We start from the raw sequence: 22,523 nt of genomic DNA, 5'->3' as shown, positions 1-22,523 counted from the left end.
AAGGACGTAGTGAATAGGGTTATATTGGGTAGTAACCTAAATATCCAACACTTTAGTTAAATGGGATTAAAATGGGGATTAAGAAATTGAATGGACGAATCATTTGTCGTAATCCATATTTGGGTTGTCACAAAAAACAATGAAAATTTGCTGGAATTTAGGGTCATGCATGGTTGACAAGATTTTAGTGAAATTGGTTTCCGCATAAATAGAAAGAAAAAAAAAAAGAGTAACATGCAATGTTGTTATCTCAGATATGATTAGGCTTAGTTAATTAAGTTGCTAAATTTTAGAGATAATGAAGACAACACAATGCGGCTACCCGTTGATGTCTGGCCCTCGCTTAACGGCCATTGCTTGGAATTATACTGCTTCAATTTTACCAGGTAATTTCAACTATATAGCTAAACTTGATCGAGCTTCAATCCTAATAAAACATAAATGGAGAAAAATAAACTAACTTATAAACTGTTCAATAAATACCATAAGCAGCTAACGCTACCTTATATGTGAAAATTTGATCATAAGCTAGCGTATTTTCAAAATAAACTTAGGATGAAGCTTATATTTTTAAACGTAAATTATTACATTAGCACAAATGATGTGTTTGGTAAAGTAGTTTACGCTAATTTATAAGTGATCATATACATTTTACCAGACTAAAGTCTCGTGAAAGACCTACGATCACTCTTGAAACCCAACTTAATTTACGATGCTAATCAATATTATCTATTAAATAGAGAAAAGGAATAACAAACTAACTACATAATATTTCAAATGTTTTTGATTGTTATCTTATCTCTAATAAACCTAGCTAACACGTGCACTGATACCATCAAACTCAAGTACTCAAAATCATCAATTATTTTTTTTTTAACAAAATAGCCATATGTATTTGATTCCAAGTAAATTTTCATATACTTAAATTGATTTGACTCTCTATAAACAAGGGGTGAAATGTCAACTATTACCTTATGTCTCCAGGTCAAAAAATCCAAAAATGTTAGGGATCACAGTAAAAAGCATCTCAGTTATCTCAATAGTGGATCTTGTCCCTTGATTGATGGAAGTGTAGGGGCTCACAAAACCAATGATTGAACCAGAGAGTGACACGTCCACTACTGAGATGAGTCAGATGACTGAAATGATTTTACTAAGATCTCTATCACTTCTGTAAAAAATTCCATCCCCGCCAACTATACTACCGGCACCGAGTGTAGTTAAAGGTCTAGGTAGGGGCAATTTAGTCATAAATTGTGTATTATTTGGTGGCTTTGTGTTGTGTCCACGCAATGTAAATGTTGTTGCTGGAAGTGAGAACCCTCATTGGACGTCCAATTGGTTGTTGCTTGTTCGCTTTAAAAAGGCTAATTGAGTCAGTTAATTAAAGCAGTCACAAAGTTCTGGCTGGGAAAAAAAACCATAAACAATCTGGTTTTTGCTAAACACAGCTGTTAGCAACAAATGGCAGCTGTCACTTCCATGCACCCCAATATATATATATATATATATATATATGTATATGTATATGTATAGGTCAGGTGTTTCTTGTACAGGTGATTGATCATGCCAGTTAACAAAAAGCACCATAAAAAAAAGGATGACGAATAAATAAATCATGCCACTAAAAAAGGAACAAATAAAGGAACAACCGGCAGATCAAAAGAATCCATATTCCATAATACTGTACTATCCTTTGTAACAAAAGAAATGTATTGACCTCGGCCTAAGCAAGGCGCCGTCCGACGCTTGGAGACCCGGAGTGTCTTTCATTTAAAGATATTATTATATTAGTCCAAGATGGTTAGTACAATATTATGGAATCCTTTCTGCCGGAGCAACGCACATTCGAACGTGGACGATGCGTCTTTCATTTGACTCGTAAACTGTTGAAATCGTTGAGACACGACACGACACGAGTCGTCCTAAGTTTTTGATGGTGTCTCTACAAAGACACACACATCTCTTGTAGCTTTAGAGCTCAAGCTTAACTAATTTTGTTGGACTTTAAGGATGTCCAAGTTGGACGAGGATGAATTCTTATAAATGGAAGATCGATCTCAATTCTCGACTTTAATATTATGCGATTTGACAAACTACTTGAGAAGATGACCGAGACGATTCAATCATTTACGGGGCATTTGATTGGCATATATATGTTGGAACGAATGAGGGTGAGAATCACTCATTCTCTTGTTTGGTTGGATTTTGAGATGGTGAAATATCGAACTCATTTCATCCTCTATTCTATATCCCCGAGAATGAGTTAATCCAAAATTTAATGTTAAAAATTGCTTGAAATCATTCTTTGATGGAAGCAAAATCCCTAGATTCCTTAAATCATAAGAATACTCCTATACATTGCCAACTCAACATGAGTTACTTGCATTATATTTTATAGGTATAATTAATAATCACTTGACGCAGCCTCAGCCGGATTGTCTGATTGGAAAGTGACGAATGTTGAAGGATTCACAATCACAGGATGAGAGATCTCTCTTTGGATAAAAGGCTCCTTCGAAAAAACAAATCAGTAAACCCTTTTTTCATATATCCATGTGCCAAATGGTAACAAAGTATGTGATTGTATATAAAGTTTCATATGCAGTTGGACTTGATGATGAGACTGGAAATTAAAGCAGCTGGTGGTGAGTTGGTCAGGAACAAAATTAATATTTATGTGTGTGTCGTGATCATATTCTCTGAGCGGTTGAAAGAAGAGTAATTGCGTAAATTATGGTCGTGGTGTCCAAATTGCTAAACTCTAACATGATGAACGAAGTTTTTACTTTTTTGAAAAGTAATTTTTGGGTTTCATTTTCTTGCAAAACTTGCAAATTTGCAACGTATAGACACCTACAAATAATAAAGAGATTACAACGGTCCCTTTAAGGTGCAGAAATTTCCCAAAACATTTTAGATGAAACGTGGTCTTTTGACTTTATTTTGGTGCGGAACTTATTATGGAGTCTAAATTAGCTTTTTAGACACCTAAAACATTAAAGATAGTACAAAAGTGGTTTTTGAGATATTGAAATTACTCAAATTAAATCTCTCCATGGATCAAAGTTTGTATCTTTTCATCCATTTTGGACGAAACTTGATTTCATTTGAGTGCAAAACTTGCTATGGAGTCTAAAGTAACAAAGATAAGACAATGCAAACAATTACTAGAATACAATTCGGCTCTGTTTGGTGAGGTGGTCCATATAGCGGTACCTTTAACTAACGGTCCCATTTTACGGGACCGCCTCACCCCATTTTAGAGGGCGATACCGCCTGCCAAATAGAGCGGTACTGCCTTCCCAGAAAAAGCTTCATTTCGGAGCTTTTTCTTGAGCGTTTTGCAAGTTGACGTGGGTGCCATGCCTTTTTACATGGATCCCACACCAAAAGATGCAAATTTTATTTGACTTGAATTTTTTTTTGGTTTCCCAATGTATCTCCAGGCAAGCCCATAACTAATCATCCGAGGTACGATCGGGCGCCAAAGACGGTGACCTCTCCCAAAAATATTTTCTGCATTCATAAGGACTCGAACCCAAGACCTTTCTTGAGCGTTTCCTTAAAAAAAATTTGCATGGGTCCCACGCCAAAATATGAAGTTTTTATTTTTTAAAAATATATTTATATATTTATATTATACATATTTAGATCCATATTAAATAGATTAATAGAATTATTTGTTAATAATTTAAAGTAATTAATTTATTGAAATGAAATAAATATAATAATTCATATTTATATTGAAATGAAATAGCAAAAATTAAAAAATATAAACAAAATATATTTTACACAATTTAACTGCTAACAACAGTTAACAAATTTATCAAACACCTCACAGCTTTAAGCTCAGTTTTTTTTTTTTTTTTTTTTTTTTGTTTATCTCTAGTAAAATTTTTGGGTCCGTTTGGTATAGTGGAAATATTGATTTTCAATGCTAGCGAAAAAGCTGAGCTTAAAGTTATGAAATATGCTGTGAGGTGTTTGGCGAACTAAAATCTTACGTTAGCGGAAAAGTCGTTGAATTAAAGTATTGTAATATTAATAATTATGATTTTATATTAAAATTTGTTATTAAATTTTATATTAAATTTAATCTAATAAATATATTTTTTATTAAAATTAATTTTAGGTATAAATTATTAAATATTTTTATATAAAAATTAAAATATTTTTATATCAAAATTAAAGTGATTATTTTAAATATTAGTAATCATATAAATTATTTTTTCATTAAAAACGTTAAGTAGAATAATAATATACATTAAATAAATAAAAATATTAAATAAATGATTGTTAAATAAAATAATAAAATAAATAATAAAAAATGTTAAAGCAAATTTGTGGGATAAAGTCAAAACGTGGGTCCCATCATATTGTGGGTGTTTGACAGTGCGTTTGCACTGCGTTTAGTTGCAACACACCTCACAGCACCACAGTTTTTTGTGACACGCCAAACAGCTTTTGCGTTCCAACTCACCTCACAGCACCACAGCTTTTTACCTCACAACACCTCACCACACCTCACAGCACTTCCAAACGCTTACAATGTATGTTGAATTATCCTACGTAATCAAATTAGGTCAATTATTTTATTTTAGATTAATGTACAATATAAACATTAAGTGATTTTATATTAATATTATTAGTCATCTAATATAACCGTAATTTAGATACGCCAAACGCACCTCACAGCACCACACCGCACCGCACCACAGTTTTAAAAGTGATGCGCCAAACAACTTTTTGCGTTCCAACTCACCTCACAGCACCACAGTTTTATAACTCACAGTACCACACCACACCTCACAGCACTTCACAACATTCCTAAACAAGCCCATTGTACACTTTATCAGCTTTAAGTGGTATCCAGGTGATTTTTTTGAAAAAACAAAGAGGTTAAAACTCCATCCCAGAAGGGATACCAACGGATCTGCTGACATGAGCACCTTGTTTGGCACAAGCGACTCCGTTAGCGAAAACGTTTCTTCTTTGCCAAATAGGCACTTTAAGTTTATTTTTTTATGCATCACTTTTATTGGGCACCTTCCCGGTTGGCCATGACTATCAAATGTAAGTAACTAAATATCATAATTTATCTTGCTTGATTATTTTATTTGTGTTTATTGAAATTTTGTTGGAATATCTACTCGGATTATTTTTCAGAGGCTGAAAACAAAGCTTGACCTTTTAGCTTTATATTGCTTAGATTTGAGCTGCGTTTTCTTGAATTTGATTGGGGGTTTTGGCAATTTCAATTTTAGGGTCTTTTTTAGGTCAAATAAAATAAGGTAGCAATTTCAATTTTTTCAATTTAACTTTTGCTTTTAATAAAATTCCACATTAATATCATTTAAAAAATAAATTGTTTGACTTCCCATATTGACTGCTTGGGAGGACCAAATAAATAAAATAATAACCCCAAGGGCAGGGGCTTCAATAATTGATCGCGTTAGGGTTTGGTGGTGTATTGCTTCTCCTCCGCTCCAAATCCTTAGATTCCGGTGGCAGCCATGTCGTCCAAGCAAGGTCCGATCTTTCCTGTCACTGTATTACAATAATTCTTGCGTTTTGTTGTCCTCAATTTCTCAATATATTGCTTGTGTCGGGGGATCTTAGATTTAAGATTTGGGAATCTGAATTGCTGGAAATTTACTGTTGGCAGGTGGAAAAGCGAAGCCTTTGAAGCAACCCAAAGCCGAGAAGAAAGAGTACGACGAGGTAATTTTTACTTGTGGAAAATTTAGATTGATTCATTTGTTTTGTGATTGCGGTACTGGTTTTGTCTTGATTATTGATTTGGTTGCTGTGAAGAACAATATCCATCTTCTTGAATTAATTTTCCATGCTCTTTCTGGAAAGAAAGATTGATATCCATGTTCTGTTTGCTATCTTTATCTGATTTGCTTGTATGATGATTTCTTTCGAAGATGTTGCAGTTGATATAGTGATTGAGTCGGTTTCTTTTAGGGTTTGAAGGGCAGGTTACCCCAGATTCAATATGTTTCTATCATAAGAAAGCTCTCTTCCTCTGATAAACCTGAAATCGAATCAATTGATTGATGCCCAACTCATGCTATTTGCCAAAAAGCTATATTTTGTTTTGTGTTTGGAGCTTGTTGTTTGTTAAAGTGTGGATGCTGTGTGTGTGTTGGAGAAACGAGGTGTTCATAACCCTTCTAAACCAGAGCAAACAATTTGTATTTGCAAATTCCAAAGTAAATGTCACATATCAATGCCCTTAGGCTGTAGCTCATCACCTTGTGGAGCAGAATTGCTGTTATTTATGAGTACTTTTTATCAAATTGGCTGAAAAAAAGAGTTGTGTAAGAATATTTTGGGTGCCTGGCTAGTAATAAGAAGCAGGAGTTGTGTCTTTTGAAGTGTTGTTTTTTATCTGCTCGCTCTTCATCTATCTGTTGTGGGGTTGGCATTGGTGTGCTTTTGTTTGTTTTTTTGACGTGTACCTTTTGTTGCCGTTTTACTCTAATGTTAAATTCATTACAACATGGGAAAGAGTCAAGAGACATGGTCATGACTCATGACCTTGTAGCTGACTGATGTAAGAGGGATGAGGCTTCCTTGGGCCTTTGGTATTTTAAAGATGGCGTTAACTTGCTTCAATTCAGTTAGTGTATCTGATAAAATAGAGTGGGCATGCCTAGGGCATTTGGTGTTTTAACGGGTTATGATGTTCTCAATCTTCTAAGTCACTTCTTATCTGCTTGGTTGCTTAAAGCTGCATGAGAGTTTGTTCAGTTCTGCAGTTGTTAGCTATGGTTGTTTACTGTTGGATTTTGAACTCTGTGGTCTAATTCTCACAGTTCAATTTGTGTTGGTTATTCTGGTAGATTGATAAGGCTAACATTCAAAAGAAGAAAGACGAGGAAAAGGTGAGATATAGTGTTCTTCTGATTGCATATGATATATTGTATTTATTTATTGTATGGTTATTGACTGTTTTGTGGTGTGATCAGGCATTAAAGGAGCTTAAAGCCAAGGCACAGCAGAAAGGGGCCTTTGGAGGATCCGGCCTCAAGAAAAGTGGGAAGAAATGAAAGATTGAAACCCAAATCAGAATGTAACTTTCAAATTCTTATGTTGTGATTCCAAATTGAACTACTATGCATCGTTTGTCTAGTTTGATGGGTTACCTTTGGAGGTTGGGATTGTCTAGTGTCTTTCTAAATCCCACTTCTAAACTTTCATGTTATGTAAAAACCCGGTAATTCTTAAGTTGTGTGATTGCTCCATTTGACTGCTATTTGGTTATATACCCACTTAACTTTGTTTGAATAAGTGATTTGAATGTTTTAACCAGTTGTATTTTATTTTCTTTATGTCAATGTCATTTGGTTAATTTCCCCATCTTGCCTAGTTGTCTTATGGAATACCCAATGCGTCATGGTCTTGAGTTTTGACAATGTGCATGCTGAGGCTTTTGGTTTGCTGTATCTGGAGCAGGTTGTATATGATTGTGTTAATCTGGTGGATGAAGTGTTTTTACAGCATATCATGGATATAGAAATTGGGAGCAGCAGATAAGATTAAAATTTGTTTCTTCCGGTGGTTCTTATATAAGCTTGGTTCCCAATGTCATTTGGTTAATTTCCCCATCTTGCCTAGTTGTCTTATGGAATACCCAATGCGTCATGGTCTTGAGTTTTGACAATGTGCATGCTGAGGCTTTTGGTTTGCTGTATCTGGAGCAGGTTGTATATGATTGTGTTAATCTGGTGGATGAAGTGTTTTTACAGCATATCATGGATATAGAAATTGGGAGCAGCAGATAAGATTAAAATTTGTTTCTTCCGGTGGTTCTTATATAAGCTTGGTTCCCATTGTATAGGTCTGTGTTCTGCTCTACAAACAGCAATGCAGTTATGGTACATGATTTGGAGCTGCTTCTTACAATTCAATTCATTTAGTAAACTTTCATTAACACAACTGCAAAAAATGACGAATAGAACAATGCAAAGTCTGAAACTTTAAAACAAGTTTATTTTAGTTCTTTTTTTTTTTAAAAATTTCTCACTGTAAGATGCAGCTTACACCATATCAAGAACATTTTAAAGATGAAGATACACATTACTTGAATTGAGCACCATTAGTTCCGGCCTCGACCCAACTGTTCGATCCTGTCCTCATTCTCACCATGTGCGATGGTGAGCTGCAAAAATCGTCGTCTTCCTTTTTACTCCTCGTTGTCTGTGTGAGTCCCCTGTCACACTCTAGATTTGACTTTGAGTTTACCTTAAGAAAAGCTTCTGTGGAGTGCTGCCTTTACCATTTTACCCCCCTCTTTTTCATGCCTCTGACTCCTATCTTGCTTGCCTGGTGAACAATCCATGGCTGATTAAGACATTTTAGGAGAGAGAGACATGGGGGTTTCTACTTTCTGTGGATGCCTTTAATTTGAATTCAGAGGGAGCAAGTGACAGACATTCGAGACACAAAGTGCCAAGACTGGAAACCCTGGTCGTGTTTTAGAGAGAGGAGGCGAGCATTGATGATCGAAACTTGGATTGGTTTTGCTCGGCATTGATATATAAAGAAGGATCGATCGGCGGCATTTCAGACCGAGAACGAGAGGCTCCAGTTGATATTGTAGTTACAAGAAGTACCTATAGAGAGATATATAAACGGAATGGGAAGGCAGGGGCAGAGATCTGGTGCGGCGGCGGCTCATCACCAGCGCCAGCATTCGGATAATTTTCTGGAATCGTCGTCCAATGGAAGATGGCTACAAACGGCTGGTCTTCAGCAACTCCACTCATCGAATGCAACCATCCCTCCTCTTCAGGTTCCATCTTCTTCCTCTATATAACATTCTGTTTGATTCCAGAGTGCGGGAGAGAAAATGTAGCACTTTTTTGGTGTCTGATTTTCGGCATTCTTTGTTACCTCGTTTGACTTAGACTTACAGTCAATAATGTGGGAGAAAATATAATTTGGTAAAATTAAAATCAAGGGAAGCGAGGTGTCTGTTATTTATTTTTCCTAATTTAGTAGTTTTTAGTGATCTTTATTGATGATGAATTGGGTCTTGGATTAGATACTCGATCCATAGATCTACAGATCTGACGCTCTAATATTTGCTCTTACCTAGTTACTGTGCACTGGGTTGCCGCGAACGGGTGTGAAGGAACTTTTCGAAATTGCTAAATTTTAGATTTTTGCGATTCTACTGAATTTCATGTGAAATGTTGTTACCTTTGAACTTGAACTTTGTTTTTGTCATGAAATCAATATGAATGTGCTATTTTTAATTATAACTAAAAGGCTCCTGAATGGATGGTCAAAATAAGTTAACAGACTTATATGAATTGGAAACCATGATATATTGATATCAAATTAACAATTTCATATGCTGCTATATTGTGAAATTGAAAGCAGGATTATAATTTCTATGGCGGAGATGTAGGAGGGCAGGGATCAAGATTGTTTCGCAATGCTCAAAGGGGTTTCAATGGAGTAAATGAGTTTTACACAGAGCCCGCTTCACCTCCTGTGAATTCGCGCTCATTGAATCAGAGAAAGAATGGTGAAGATTCACCAAATGAATTCAGTCCTGGGCTTCTGGATCTGCATTCTTTTGATACTGAGTTACTTCCTGAGGTGGGTATCTTTTCAACTGAAGTAATTGTTTTGCATTCATGCTGGTTTGTGGTGGTTATAACTCCATGTCTACCTTGCATTCCCTTGCTTTTATGGTCCAGAGATCACCTTTTAATTCGACAAACTGAAGTTGAATAATGTCTTTTGAACCTTGTTTTAAATAATGTTCAGTTGTAGACATCCTCAGAAGGTGACCAACAAAAGATGTTAAAAATTCCTTCAATTTTTCTCCAACATTTTGACTTTGACTCCTCATTTTCAACTCTTATGGGAAAAATAACTTACTTTTTAACCAAAAAATGTGTGTCCATTGGGTGCCAAACAGTGAGCAAAATATTTCCAATTAAAAATAAATATTATAATTTCGTTTTATGCCATATGTCAGTTATCATATAGGATTAGTAACAAGGATAATCCTAGAGGAATCTATTTCTTGGATAGGGATATGTCGTATGAATTCATGTAGGCAACCCCAAATTGTTTGGGAGAAAACCTATGATGATGATTTCAAATATACCAGATATAATTTTGATATGAATGAAATCACTAATCATTCGAATAAACGTGGATGTTATGCTTTATAATCCTAGAGGAATCCTTTTAACTCTTCTCTCTCTCTGCACCACCTTCATACTCTAATACATGTTTTTTCCATTCAGAGAAAAGAAGAAAAACCGCAAGTATTATTATTTTGTAATTTGTACTTAGCAAATTTCTTCTGAAATATAAAACTTGTTTAACCAAAAAATATGACTTCCCCACACGTTGATGTAATGCTTTTGTGTTAAAGTAGATGCAACTCCCTGGCCTGCATGATGGTTCTTCTATTTTTCATCATCTTCGAGGCCGAAGTTTCGATGACTCTGAAACCTACATTGCAAGCAAGCAACAAACTGGGCGCTCTTGTGCTTTGCCTGAGAACAACCTCCTGAAAAGTCTTGTTGCTGACAAAGAGAAGGCCAATACCGTTGCAAAGATTAAAGTTGTGGTATGCCTCTTTTGTATGTTTTTTTAACCTTGTGTTGTGTTCCTGCTTCTAAATTCCTAACTATGAAATCTATTCTTGAATCTACATTGGAACATAGCCATAAAATGGCTCAAATTAAAGCAATATTTCTGCAGTCTTCTTTCCATGGGTTTTGCTCTAATATTTTCTGGTGATGTTGTGATGCAGGTTCGGAAGAGACCACTTAACAAAAAGGAGTTAGCAAAGAACGAGGAGGATATTATAGATACACATTCCAATTCTCTAACAGTTCATGAGACTAAGCTTAAGGTACTTATCTCTTTATGTTCTTGTTCCTGCTTTCAATTGAAGACTGCAGCATCCAAAGTCACAAGGGTAAAAAGGGTCAAAGGTAAACCAAATTGCATATTTGAATCCTGGAGGGGTTTAATATATATTTTAAAGGCCGTATTTAGTCGCTAAAATATAACTGTAAATTTTTTATGTGACCCTTCGTTTAGTGGTCTTAACACAGTGAATTGCAATATCCTATTTGGTGATTTAATTTTTTAGTTATTGTACTTACATTTGTAGAGTCTCAGCTAGTTGCTTTACCCATTACAAGTTTTGCAGAAATGTATGTGTTGATACTCCAATCTCAATTGCAGGTTGACCTAACAGAATATGTTGAGAAGCATGAATTTGTTTTTGATGCTGTGCTGAATGAGGAGGTTTCAAATGATGAGGTTGGTGTGACCAAAATAGTTAATAAATAGAAGGAAGAATACAATACAAGATGCTGGTGCCTATATGCTAGTTGTTTCTTATTCAATTTTGACCTCTTTATGCATTAGGTGTATCGGGAGACTGTGGAGCCCATAGTTCCTATAATTTTCCAACGCACCAAAGCAACTTGTTTCGCATATGGACAAACTGGTGAATGCTTTTCTCTAAATCATGCCAAAGTTGTTACAGTTTTGCCTTTCAGGACTGTTGGGTTTGTGATCTTAAATTTTCCCCTGCATTTACCTATTTGGTTTATTGGTGGTGTTAAGTTTAAAATATTTGATTTTTTATTCTTCAACCATGAAATGTAAGGGATTAGCAATTTTCCCCTCACTTAACTTTTTTTGGTTCTCATTCTCTTGGCACATCCTCCATTTGAAATGGTAATTTTTTTACTTCTCTTTGATTACATCCACAAATGATCTCGCATAATCTGATTGTTCCACATGGCTGGAGAGAAACAATAGGGTTTTTGGTGGGTTGGAGTCTTCTATTTGCAAAGATTGAGTATTTATGGTTTCAGAATTTGCCTTTTGGGTAAGTGGGGAGGTTGAGAGATATGAGAATATGGGAGAGACAATTTTGAATCTTATGTAACCTTGTATTTTTCTTGGCACCTCCTGGGTCTCTTATAAATTTCCATTAAAAAACCCAACTTGAGATCCTTATTATCATCTATTTCTCCTGTTCAGGAAGTGGAAAAACATATACTATGAAACCATTACCACTCAAAGCATCACGAGATATCTTGAGGTTGATGCTCCATACATACAGAAACCAAGGATATCAACTATTTTTCAGTTTCTTCGAGATTTATGGAGGAAAACTTTTTGATCTCCTCAATGAGCGAAAGTAAGTTGGCATTGTCATTTCTTTTTCTGGTTATTGAGTTCTTGTGTTCTGTTTCTTTATTTGCTGAAAGTTTGAAATTCAAATCATTCAGAAAACTTTTCATGAGAGAGGATGGTAAGCAGCAAGTCTGTATAGTGGGTTTGCAAGAGTATCGAGTATCAGATGTGGAGACTATTAAGGAGCTAATTGAGAAAGGAAATTCCAGTAGAAGTACTGGCACAACTGGGGCGAATGAAGAATCCTCCCGTTCCCATGCTATACTACAGCTGGCTATCAAGAAATCTGTTGATGCAAAAGAATCAAAGCCTCCTCGTCTAGTTGGCAAACTCTCTTTTATAGACCTCGCTGGAAGTGAGAGAGGTGCAGATACCACAGATAATGACAAACAGACAAGGTAGATTATTCCTGTTTTTTTGTCTCTGTGATCATCTGGAGTCTGATTTCTAGGACACAGTGCTTTGTGGAATTATTCAATGTGACGGATGTGAACTAGAGGAAGCATTTATATCAAATGCTTGATTATCGCAGATGTCCATATACCATGTTAGACTTGGCTCTTGATAACTTTACAATGGAAACCTATTCCAATAGTGATTCTTCCACTTTGTTCAATCATCTTGAGGATTTTCAAATGATATCCTATTTTTATTTGCTGATCTAAACTTTTCCAAACATCCTTATCCAGCCCATTTAATATGCTGGCTCTAATTGCTTATCTTCAGCACATGTTCTGAAGTATGAGTTTCCGGTTAAAACTTGAGCTCCAAGAGAATGTTTTCTCCCATGTCCAACTTTCTGCACTTATTTTCTTTAATTTTTGGTAGAACTGTTTTTGTAGGAATAATATGATTTAGATACCCTCCCATGCTAAAAGAGTTTGACAAAGCTGGATGTCTTTGCTCGATTAATTTTTTTAGTTAATATATGATGCAGAATGGAAGGTGCTGAAATCAATAAGAGCTTACTTGCATTGAAAGAGTGCATCAGAGCTCTTGACAACGACCAGGGACATATTCCCTTTAGAGGCAGCAAATTAACCGAAGTACTTAGAGACTCCTTTGTTGGAAATTCGCGCACTGTTATGGTGTCTTGCATTTCACCTAGCTCTGGATCATGTGAACATACTCTCAATACTTTAAGATATGCTGACAGGTATTCATTCACAAACTTCTTCTGTTCATTTTAATCAATTTGTATCCTTTCTCTATCCCTAATCCCGAATTTGCTGAATATTGTTTTCTAGGGTGAAGAGTCTTTCCAAAGGGAACAATCCTAGGAAGGACGTGTTGTCATCTACCATGAATCTAAAGGAATCAACAACTGTTCCCCTATCTTCTGCTCTACCTAGTGTATCCAACTTTGAGAATGACATGACTGATGCATGGCCTCAACAAAATGAGGGAGATAATTATGATGTATCAGAAGATTCCTATGAGCATGAAAGGCCAATGTGGAAGAAGAGCTGCAAATTAGAACAATACAGTATCTCCATTTCAGAGGACAAGACAAGGAAACCCAATCATCAGACAAAATGGAATGAGCTTCTTAAAGCTGATCTTAAGAGCTCAAGTTCGGATGACGAGTTAAATGCCCTGCTACAGGTTATTTAAAGTAGATTGATTCCTTTAAAAGTACATGTTGAAGTCTACTCTGTTATGGTTCAATAAAACGCCCTAGGTGTGTTGACTTATGTATTGTGTGCTGCATGTTCCCAGGAAGAGGAAGATCTTGTTAATGCTCACCGCAAACAAGTAGAGGAGACTATGAATATTGTCCGAGAGGTAATCTCGTGAATGATATACAATGCTCCTTTTGGTGTGAGCCCTTATAAGATGTGTTGGAAATCATATTTAATGTTCATTTGTTAATGCTTGATATTGCAGTTGCTTAGCATTTTAAATAAGTTTACTAGTTACTACTATATTCATATTGTTCAAGGACCCAGATATATTGAGCGAGCCAACTCCTTACGATTCACACGCTGCTGCTAAAGTGCTTCACTCCAGATATGTAATCACAGAAGTTAATAGTCTGGTTGTATATTGTTTTTGTAGGAAATGACTCTCTTGGTTGAAGCAGACCAACCAGGGAATCAGCTGGATGATTATGTTACTAAGTTGAATGCCATTCTTTCACAAAAGGCTACTGGCATCCTGCAATTACAAACTCGTTTGGCTAATTTTCAAAAACGCTTAAAGGAACACAATGTTCTGGTATCATCTTCAGGCTACTGATGTCATGCGGAGGCTTCGGCAAGAAGAAGTTAGTTGTTACTTCCTATCTACCACAACTGCAGGATTATTGACCTGGTTGTGGATTTGATTTCATGCAATTTTGCGATTTTTTTGGGAACATCAGTTGGAATTGGTGTCATGCAGCATACTGCTGTGTCCGGCAACCTTTTTTCATTTAGAGGGGTTGAAAATTTCCTTTTGGTTCCTACCTCTCATCCACCTGATACCATACTCCCTACACACAATATGCCGCCTTTTCCCTTTTAAACAAGTTATCTGCAGGCATAGAATTCACTTGCCATTGAGGGTATCATCATTCGATTGTTCATTACAGTTTGTTTGTGTATCATTCCATTCATGTTAGATTTCGTTGGCAGAGGTTTTGGATGGAGGTTTGTATCATGTAAAGTGTAAACCTTTATGATTTCACATAAGAGAGTAATTTTCGTCCATTCTCTTTGTGCATTCAACTTCTTTTTGATCAAGAATAACACATAAGGTGGGAGTGTAACTGACCCAAAGTTGAGGGGGTATGTATGCATGTTTCCCTATTTGAAAAGCTGATTATGCCCTAACCAAAGTTTGCATTGCATGATTGCATCAACTCCGAGCTGCTTCAGCAAAAACTGCAACCAAGTGTGGTGCCGCCCCCATGCACCACATGGACAAACAGCAAAGTAAACTACCCAAAGCGGTGCGTTGAGGGCGGCAGATTCTCATTCAGTGGTCCATAGGCCTTGATGGGCCCACTCATTTCGGCCAGTCTAACATTGGGTTGACGATCAGTTAGTGGTCCATGGGCCTACTCATTTGAACAGTTAAGGCCCAATCACTCCATTTTGATCTCTCGTCCCGCCATCTTCATACTCTCTAGTCTCTACAACCCCTCTGAACACTCGTTCCTCTTCTGCAAGTGTCATCTTAACTGCAATTGTTTGAAAATGTCTCTCTTTCTCAATAATTTTCTCTTCATGTTGATGCTCTTTCTCTTTATTTCTTGGATGATCAGAAATGAAGTGACGAAGAAGCTCCATCTGTCAACATGGCCTTACGACGATGCCACCGTCTCAATTTCAGGCAATAAGATCGGTGCCCCTAAGAAGCAAAAATCCTCAAGCACGGTGAATGTGTACGCAAAAGGTTCCTCAAATATTTCGATTTCGGTTTCAAACGATGATATGTTAATGTTCTTGTCAATCGAAGACGACGAGAACCAGAATGAGCAATCTCGCGGGTCTCTGGAGTACGATTTCTATAGAGATTCGTGTCCGCAGGGAGAGAAGATCATCCGCGACACAGTCCGTCAACTGTATAAGACTGGGCCGGAACTGGCTCCAGCTCTCCTGCGACTTGTGTTCCATGACTGCTTCATTGAGGTGAGTCTACTTTGTCAATCTTGATCGGTGTTTGCGTAGAATTCTTTTGGTTTCTTGAATTTTTCGTATCTTTATTAGTTGCCTAGGTTACAACGTTCTGATTTCTTGATGTTGATTGGGGTTCGTCTTTCGATATTGAATCTAGAACTCATTTATTTGCGCCATTTCTTGATAGTTGAAGATGGATTCTGCTGTAGTTAGGGTTTTGATGGGTGAAGTAGAAGGTCAATTTTGTACTCATTTATTTGCGCCATTTCTTGATAGTTGAAGATGGATTCTGGTATAGTGAGGGTTTTAATGGGTGAAGTATAAGATCGATATTTTACTCATTTATTTTCACCATTTCTTGATAATTGAAGAGGGATTCGGCTGTTGTTTGGGTTTTAAAGTGTATCTTGTCGAATCTTCTCTCTCTGGTTACTATTTTCACTTGGTTTTTCTTGATTCTCCCATTTGATTGCGTCTGTGAGTGAATTTTGGGAGAGGATTTTCTTTTCTTGCCGATTTACAAGATGTGGTTTGATATGCTTTTGTTGAAAGTTTTGTTACCTTTCTCTCTCACGGTTTAAACTTGTCCATCTTGGGTTTAGGGATGTGATGGGTCTGTTCTTTTGGATCCTGCTGAAGGAGTTGACGCAGAGAAAGAGTCTCCTCCCAATGAAACTTTAAAGGGTTTCGATATAATTGACTTGATCAAATCAGAGGTTGAAGAAGTATGCCCTGGAGTTGTCTCCTGTTCTGATGTTCTTGTTTTGGCTGCAAGAGAAGCTGTTATTCTGGTAATCTCCCTCTCTCTCTCACCACAATTACATGAGAACAACCACAAGCAATAACGTACTGGATTTGTGGATTCAGGCTGGTGGACCATTCTATCCATTGTACACTGGGAGGAGAGACAGTAATACTTCGTACAGGGATATTGCAACCTATGAGCTACCTTCACCCCATGCTGATCTATCAGAAACTCTTGCATCTTTCGCATCAAGGGGATTCAATGAAAGAGAAACAGTCACTCTGCTAGGTATTGATCTATACCTTCATTGTTCATTTGGTGAAATCATATTTCAGGCCCCGATTTTGAACAAGTAGTATGCAGCTGCTCAATAAATTGACTTTCCATGTTTGATTGAATATGGCTGTCATTTGAAGTGTTTCAAGTTTGTGCTTAATGGAATCAAACATGTCTACTCAACCTGTCCTATTCAGCTTATTGGGGTTAGCTGATTGAAATTTCTAACTTTTACCCTCGAAACCAAGCAGATTCAATGATTTTGGAATTTTTGCTTCTATGTTGTCTTCTGGTATATCTGCTTAAATTACCATGCTCTGGTATTTTTCTTCTCTGTTGAAAGTGAAAGCACAAATTTGATCTCATCCAGTGGATTTTATCAGTGGTGTTTCCATAGTATCTGGGCATGTAAATCCTGATGGGCATGTCTGAGAATTATTAGTTTTATGCACCGAGTGATGCGTATTGTTCTTGACCATTGTTCTATTTTGATTGTATTGCCAAAGATGACCTTATTTTGCTGCTTATTTTCATTTTTCTTTGCTAAATAAAATTCCTATCTGCAGTGAATTTTAAGTTTTTAACTGAATGTGTGTATTTCCTTTGGTTCAAGGTGCTCACAGCGTTGGAGTGGTCCACTGCCAGTTTTTTGAAAATCGTCTCTACAACTTTGGTGGAACCAATGAGCCTGACCCATCCCTAAATCCTAAACTGCTTGATGAAATGAGATCGAGGTGCAAGAGAAGTCATACACCGACATCATCAGCACCATTGTGTTGCTTTGATGGTTCACCCTCTTCATCAGCGCTGGCACCTACTTTTGATGGCTCACCATCACCAACATCATCAGCAACAAAAGCGGTATTACCTACTTTTGAAGACTCATCATCCTCCTTATCTGAGGTGCCAGGAATGGACATGGCATATGAAGGACCAGGATCAGATTTTGGCACACCCTACTATCACAGTCTCTTGCAAGGTAAAGGGATTCTTTTTGCGGATCAGCAGCTGACAGCTGGGGAAGAGACTGGGATCTGGGTCAGAGCCTATGCTTCAGATACCTTGTTGTTCCGCCGAGATTTTGCCCTGGCAATGATGAAGCTCTCAAATCTTCAAGTTTTGACAGCGCCCATGGGTCAGGTTCGGCGAAGTTGTTCAAAAGTGGCATGATGATTAACACGGACAGGGGAAGGGAAGGGTACATAATGTTACTTGTTCAGCTGACATACCGAGAACCAAATTTTGTGAATTACCTTCTCACATCTGAGAGCTCATACCTGTTAGGAAGTTGAGTTGTTTTCTGTACTTACCGCGTAGTTATTTTCTGATCATATATTTGTAAATTCAATTGTCAGAAAGAATTTTGTAGTGGAATATTTTTAGCTGATCAAATGTGCAATGCAGGGTATGAACATAATTGATCTTATAGTGATCTTCTCTTTTATTTGATTTGGAACTTCTTTTATCCTTCTCTTCTTGTTTGTTCTTCAATGGACTCTTTTACAACCCTTTTACAACCTGCAAGACACTTCCACTGCATTTATCTTCTTCAATCCTAACTATGAGAGGCCTAGCAAAGACAGAATGAAGAAGGACAATGAGACACAAGGGAGAAAGTATTAGGAGCATTACATGTTTTGTATTTCTTGCTCTTGTTTTGATTGCTTCCATCAAGATTCCTCCAACACGAAGAGGATGAGAAGGTGAAGAAGCAGCCATGGATGGTGGTGTTGATTCAAGGGTTGGAGTTCTTCTTTGGCCACATTGGGTTGGACTCTACAAGCAGTGGATCGCGGAAGTAAATCATATCGGGCCGGGTTGTGCCCTTCCTAAACGGGTCGGACTTAAAACACACCATCCAAGCTTTGCAGATATCGGAACAGAGACCGGAAGCTCCCAATTCAAATTGAATTCGTAACGGTAATGATCGACGATCAACACCCACCGCCTTAGCAATCCAAACTGAGTAAGGATTCGTAATTTCTAACCCCGATATGATATGTATATGTATTCCTAATTTCCTGATCAATATATATATACACACATGATGCTCAAACTCACTCCCCACATTACTCTGTTGTTTCTTTCAATTACGCTCTCTTCTTCTCTCTCTGTGTTTGGCATTATCTGATACTCTGATTATCGCCATGAAAAGGGAGTTGCTGCGTTTGTTTGACGTCACGAGGAGGGCCGCCGCCGTTGCTTCTGCATTCAACAACGTCTCCCGGTGTGATCCTGAGGTTTTCCGATGTATCGATGCCCTGAAAGAGCTCAAAGACTTCCCGGCGACACCCACTGTTGTTGACTCCATTCAGCTTACCAGGAAACTCTTCCCTCTTACCAAGCATCCCAACATCAAGATTCGCACAGCAGCCTCTGACGTTGTTCAGGTATGGAATGACAGAATCTCTGCCATTAAGGAATTGGAGAAAAGTCTCTCTGATCATCATCAAGACACCAGAGAGACCAAGACTATCGTCAGAGGAAGCCTCGTCATCCGTCTCAAGCTTCCTCGAAAGCCAACTGCGGCGACGAGCGATGCTGCAACGATGTTTCCGGCTCATGAGAAGGTATCCCTCATCAGTCCCTGCAATAACGATATCTCACGTCTCAAGCTTCCTCGAAAGCCAACTACGGCGAAGAGCGAGGCTGCAACGATGTTTCCGGCTCATAAGAAGGTATCGCTCACCAGTCCTGGCAATACCGATATCTCACGGGACAAAGTGAGAGAACTTGTAAAGGATTCTCTCGACAAAGCTGTTGCTGAGGCTGGTGGAGCGACTGAAATCGACCCAAGAAATTTGGCAACAATGATCGAGTCGGTGATGTTCAAGTCAATGGGTTCCTTCAATGGCCCAAACAAACTCAAGTACAGATCCATCTTGTTCAATTTGAAGGATCCCAAGAATCCTGATTTCAGGAGGAAGGTTCTTCGTGGAAAGGTCACACCAGAGGCCTTCGTGAGCATGACCACGGAGGAGATGGCAAGTCATCAAAGGCGCAAAGAGAACCAACAGATTAGGAAGAAAGCTCTCTCAAAGAAACACATTGAAGTTGAATATCAAGAACCACAAGAGATGGATCCCTGAAGTAAGTTCTGTTCTGTGTTAGGGTTTGAAGATGTATGCAATATGATCAAACTTGACTAATTGACTAGTTTATGAATAATTACTAGACTGTAAATTGTTTATGTGAAATTTTGAATGAATGAATGAAATATTCAGAAATTTTTATATATGCAGTGTCCATGCATGCATGCAAATCACAGTCTGGCGTCATTAAACCAACTTCAATCTTTGTTTTTCATCTGTACGTCCACTACTGCTATGTAGGGAAGGTCGATCTCTCAATCTACATCCAAATGCCATATACAAGTAACATATAGAAAGAAGAATCTATAGTCTAGTGAGGACTCAGGGCCTTCCACTCGGCACCATGGGTTTGTCGGATCACTAAAGCCGACTTTCGTCCCTGCTCGACGGGGGGACTTGTAGTCAAGCTCCCTTCTGTCTTTACACTCGAGGGCCAAATATATATTTCCATATAAAAGAAGATGTACAAAAATGTCCCCTCAGCATTTCATTTACAGAGCTTTTATTATCAAAGTAGTGCATGAAAACACCACATATATTACAGTGGAATTACATTAGAACCTCGTGGAACCAGTGAAAATTGCAACAATGGGGAGGGAACATATAGCAAAAGAGCAGGAATGAGCCCCAAGAACCTGATCTACCAAACAGTAACCTTGCTATGTATCTATAGTTAGCTTTCCTCTCAACTGGGCTGGATGATGGGCCAGAAGGCCCATTGAACCTTTCTAAGTGTGTCTCCTATAGGCCCAACTTACCACTTATTGGGCCTAGTGTTTCCAAATCACAATAATGCAATTCGGGTCAGAGGGCCCATTAAAGTCATAGTATGGAGTCGACGACACTAGATTATCACCTCGCCCACTCAAAACCCTAGCTATATATATCCTCTCGCTACTGCTTGTCAGTCTTCTTTGTGAGCCTCAAATCGTCTACTCCACCGCAGCTAGGGTTTCTCTGCAAAAGTCGCGCCAATGGTAACACGAACTAGACTTTGTTTCTGTTTCTCTCTGTACACACTACATGTAAAGAAAGTATATGCTGATCTAAGTAATTGGAATATGACGACAGGGTAAGGGAACGGGGAGTTTCGGTAAGAGGAGGAACAAGACCCACACCCTCTGCGTTAGGTGTGGCCGCCGTAGCTTTCATCTTCAGAAGAGCCGCTGCTCCGCCTGTGCTTTCCCCGCCGCCCGCAAGAGGACATGTATGTGCAAATATGATTTTGTTTAAGTTTTGTGTACATTTGCTTTCAGCGATTTACGTAGATGTGAATATGTTTTGCTACTTTTGATAATGGTATTCTTATTCTTGTTCGTGTGGGTTCAGTTCTCGTAGCTATATTAGCTTATTGTCATGTGTAAAAGTAACAGTTATTGCTAATAAACTTTAGCTTGATAATTAAATGTTGATCTGTAGACAACTGGAGTGTGAAGGCGATCCGCAGGAAGACAACTGGAACTGGTAGGATGAGGTATCTCCGTCATCTCCCTCGCCGCTTCAAGAGTGGTTTCAGAGAAGGTGATGAGCATTTCTCGTCTATTTACTGCTCGTTGTGTTTATCTTATTGTGTTTCAATTTATGGGTCGAAAACGTTCTAATTGTATTTCATTTTCTTGATCAGGTACTCAAGCAGCTCCAAGGAACAAGGGAGCAGCTGCAACTGCTTAAGCTTAAGCCTTTGATCAGGCATTTCCGTTAAAAATTATATTTTTAATTGGCATCTATTTCTTGAAAAAATATTTGTGGAGACATTGTTTCGGAAGTTGTTCAACTTTTAATGCTTTTAGTCTTATTGTACTTTTCTTGAATATGAGGCGCTTTCAATTTTTGGATGAAACTATTTTTTTGTTTGATGTCTGATGGAATTCAATTATCTCAGCAGGAAAGATGTATGGTATTACTAACCTTAACGATTTGGTGATAAATTGTGGTATCTGTTATGCTTAGTTATACATGCTGATTAATGTTGGTTAATTAATTTACCAACAAACTGACAAAGATGTTAATTTATATTTTTCAAATACCATTTCTTTGCAAATTTTCACCTATAATATGTATGTTATTTGTTTGCATCGTTGTCCGTATGTTACTTGGTTATCGTACGTCAGATGGTTTATCTTCACTGAGCTTGTGTCATGAAACTTCAGCCGCTACAATGTTATTTATCATTGTTATAATCTTGTTTAGGTTGCTAATTTGATTTTAAGCTGTGCTCATACTCTGCTCTTACCATTACAATGTGAGAGACATTAAAATTCCCATAATTTCAAATTTTGGTTCTTTAGTTCCTTGGTTCATGAAGTGAGTCCCAACGTCATTGAATTCTAGTATGAACATGTGCTGACGGTGAATTAACTATTATTCTCATTGCTAAATACGTGAACCATCAATATGCTTAGTTATATGGGAAAGGATTATACCGATTTGAATATCAAGAGTAACCTCTGTTTTCCATTTGGTTAAAACATTGTATTTTTGAGCCATAGGGACACGCAAATTCCTTGGTTATCTACTTGTTTATTTTGTTCTAAGGGTGATTTGTTCTGCCTAGTATAAGTCAAAGAACTTGTTCTCATTGTATTCACTTCCTGTTTTCTGTTATAA

General features: G+C 37.5%; 4 protein-coding genes and 1 long non-coding RNA gene across 5 annotated transcripts; all 5 read left to right on the top strand.

Moving 5' to 3' along the window:
- Positions 1 to 5,379: 5,379 nt before the first annotated feature.
- LOC119991035 lies at positions 5,380 to 6,897 on the top strand. The gene is made up of 3 exons (XR_005466125.1): positions 5,380 to 5,532; positions 5,669 to 5,724; positions 6,855 to 6,897. It is a non-coding gene; the product is annotated as an uncharacterized LOC119991035 (long non-coding RNA).
- Positions 6,898 to 8,047: 1,150 nt separating this feature from the next.
- Positions 8,048 to 14,891, top strand: LOC119991032 (kinesin-like protein KIN-13B). Its single transcript, XM_038837215.1, has 12 exons — positions 8,048 to 8,806; positions 9,400 to 9,621; positions 10,415 to 10,609; positions 10,796 to 10,897; positions 11,236 to 11,313; positions 11,422 to 11,503; positions 12,046 to 12,205; positions 12,297 to 12,599; positions 13,139 to 13,357; positions 13,449 to 13,806; positions 13,921 to 13,986; positions 14,260 to 14,891. Exons 1-12 carry the CDS (start codon positions 8,651 to 8,653, stop codon positions 14,437 to 14,439), a joined length of 2,121 nt encoding a protein of 706 aa, XP_038693143.1. The 5' UTR covers positions 8,048 to 8,650; the 3' UTR covers positions 14,440 to 14,891.
- A 406-nt stretch (positions 14,892 to 15,297) lies between these two features.
- Positions 15,298 to 18,238, top strand: LOC119991033 (putative Peroxidase 48). The gene is made up of 4 exons (XM_038837216.1): positions 15,298 to 15,815; positions 16,406 to 16,594; positions 16,671 to 16,836; positions 17,438 to 18,238. Exons 1-4 carry the CDS (start codon positions 15,381 to 15,383, stop codon positions 17,992 to 17,994), a joined length of 1,347 nt encoding a protein of 448 aa, XP_038693144.1. The 5' UTR covers positions 15,298 to 15,380; the 3' UTR covers positions 17,995 to 18,238.
- Positions 18,239 to 18,541: 303 nt separating this feature from the next.
- On the top strand, positions 18,542 to 19,913 carry LOC119991388 (transcription elongation factor TFIIS-like). The gene is made up of 2 exons (XM_038837750.1): positions 18,542 to 18,738; positions 18,980 to 19,913. The coding sequence occupies exons 1-2, from the start codon at positions 18,542 to 18,544 to the stop codon at positions 19,911 to 19,913; spliced, it is 1,131 nt and encodes a 376-aa protein (XP_038693678.1).
- An 842-nt stretch (positions 19,914 to 20,755) lies between these two features.
- Positions 20,756 to 21,865, top strand: LOC119991034 (60S ribosomal protein L37-3). Its single transcript, XM_038837217.1, has 4 exons — positions 20,756 to 20,893; positions 20,988 to 21,123; positions 21,336 to 21,437; positions 21,541 to 21,865. The coding sequence occupies exons 1-4, from the start codon at positions 20,891 to 20,893 to the stop codon at positions 21,585 to 21,587; spliced, it is 288 nt and encodes a 95-aa protein (XP_038693145.1). The 5' UTR covers positions 20,756 to 20,890; the 3' UTR covers positions 21,588 to 21,865.
- Positions 21,866 to 22,523: the final 658 nt, after the last annotated feature.

This window comes from Tripterygium wilfordii, chromosome 22 (assembly GCF_013401445.1).
Source record: "Tripterygium wilfordii isolate XIE 37 chromosome 22, ASM1340144v1, whole genome shotgun sequence".
Lineage (NCBI taxonomy): Eukaryota > Viridiplantae > Streptophyta > Magnoliopsida > Celastrales > Celastraceae > Tripterygium > Tripterygium wilfordii.
This window is presented reverse-complemented; position numbering and strand designations above follow the sequence as displayed.

Coding starts and splice junctions, on each gene's coding strand:
- LOC119991388 (XM_038837750.1), top strand. CDS start 18,542: ATGGATGGTGGTGTTGATTCAAGGGTTGGAGTTCTTCTTTGGCCACAT. Junction 18,739..18,979: donor TCCCAATTCAAATTGAATTC/GTAACGGTAATG, acceptor CGCCATGAAAAG/GGAGTTGCTGCGTTTGTTTG.
- LOC119991034 (XM_038837217.1), top strand. Junction 21,124..21,335: donor CGCCGCCCGCAAGAGGACAT/GTATGTGCAAAT, acceptor GTTGATCTGTAG/ACAACTGGAGTGTGAAGGCG. Junction 21,438..21,540: donor CAAGAGTGGTTTCAGAGAAG/GTGATGAGCATT, acceptor TTTCTTGATCAG/GTACTCAAGCAGCTCCAAGG.
- LOC119991033 (XM_038837216.1), top strand. CDS start 15,381: ATGTCTCTCTTTCTCAATAATTTTCTCTTCATGTTGATGCTCTTTCTC. Junction 16,595..16,670: donor CAAGAGAAGCTGTTATTCTG/GTAATCTCCCTC, acceptor TTGTGGATTCAG/GCTGGTGGACCATTCTATCC. Junction 16,837..17,437: donor AGAAACAGTCACTCTGCTAG/GTATTGATCTAT, acceptor CTTTGGTTCAAG/GTGCTCACAGCGTTGGAGTG.
- LOC119991032 (XM_038837215.1), top strand. CDS start 8,651: ATGGGAAGGCAGGGGCAGAGATCTGGTGCGGCGGCGGCTCATCACCAG. Junction 9,622..10,414: donor ATACTGAGTTACTTCCTGAG/GTGGGTATCTTT, acceptor GTGTTAAAGTAG/ATGCAACTCCCTGGCCTGCA. Junction 12,206..12,296: donor GATCTCCTCAATGAGCGAAA/GTAAGTTGGCAT, acceptor CAAATCATTCAG/AAAACTTTTCATGAGAGAGG.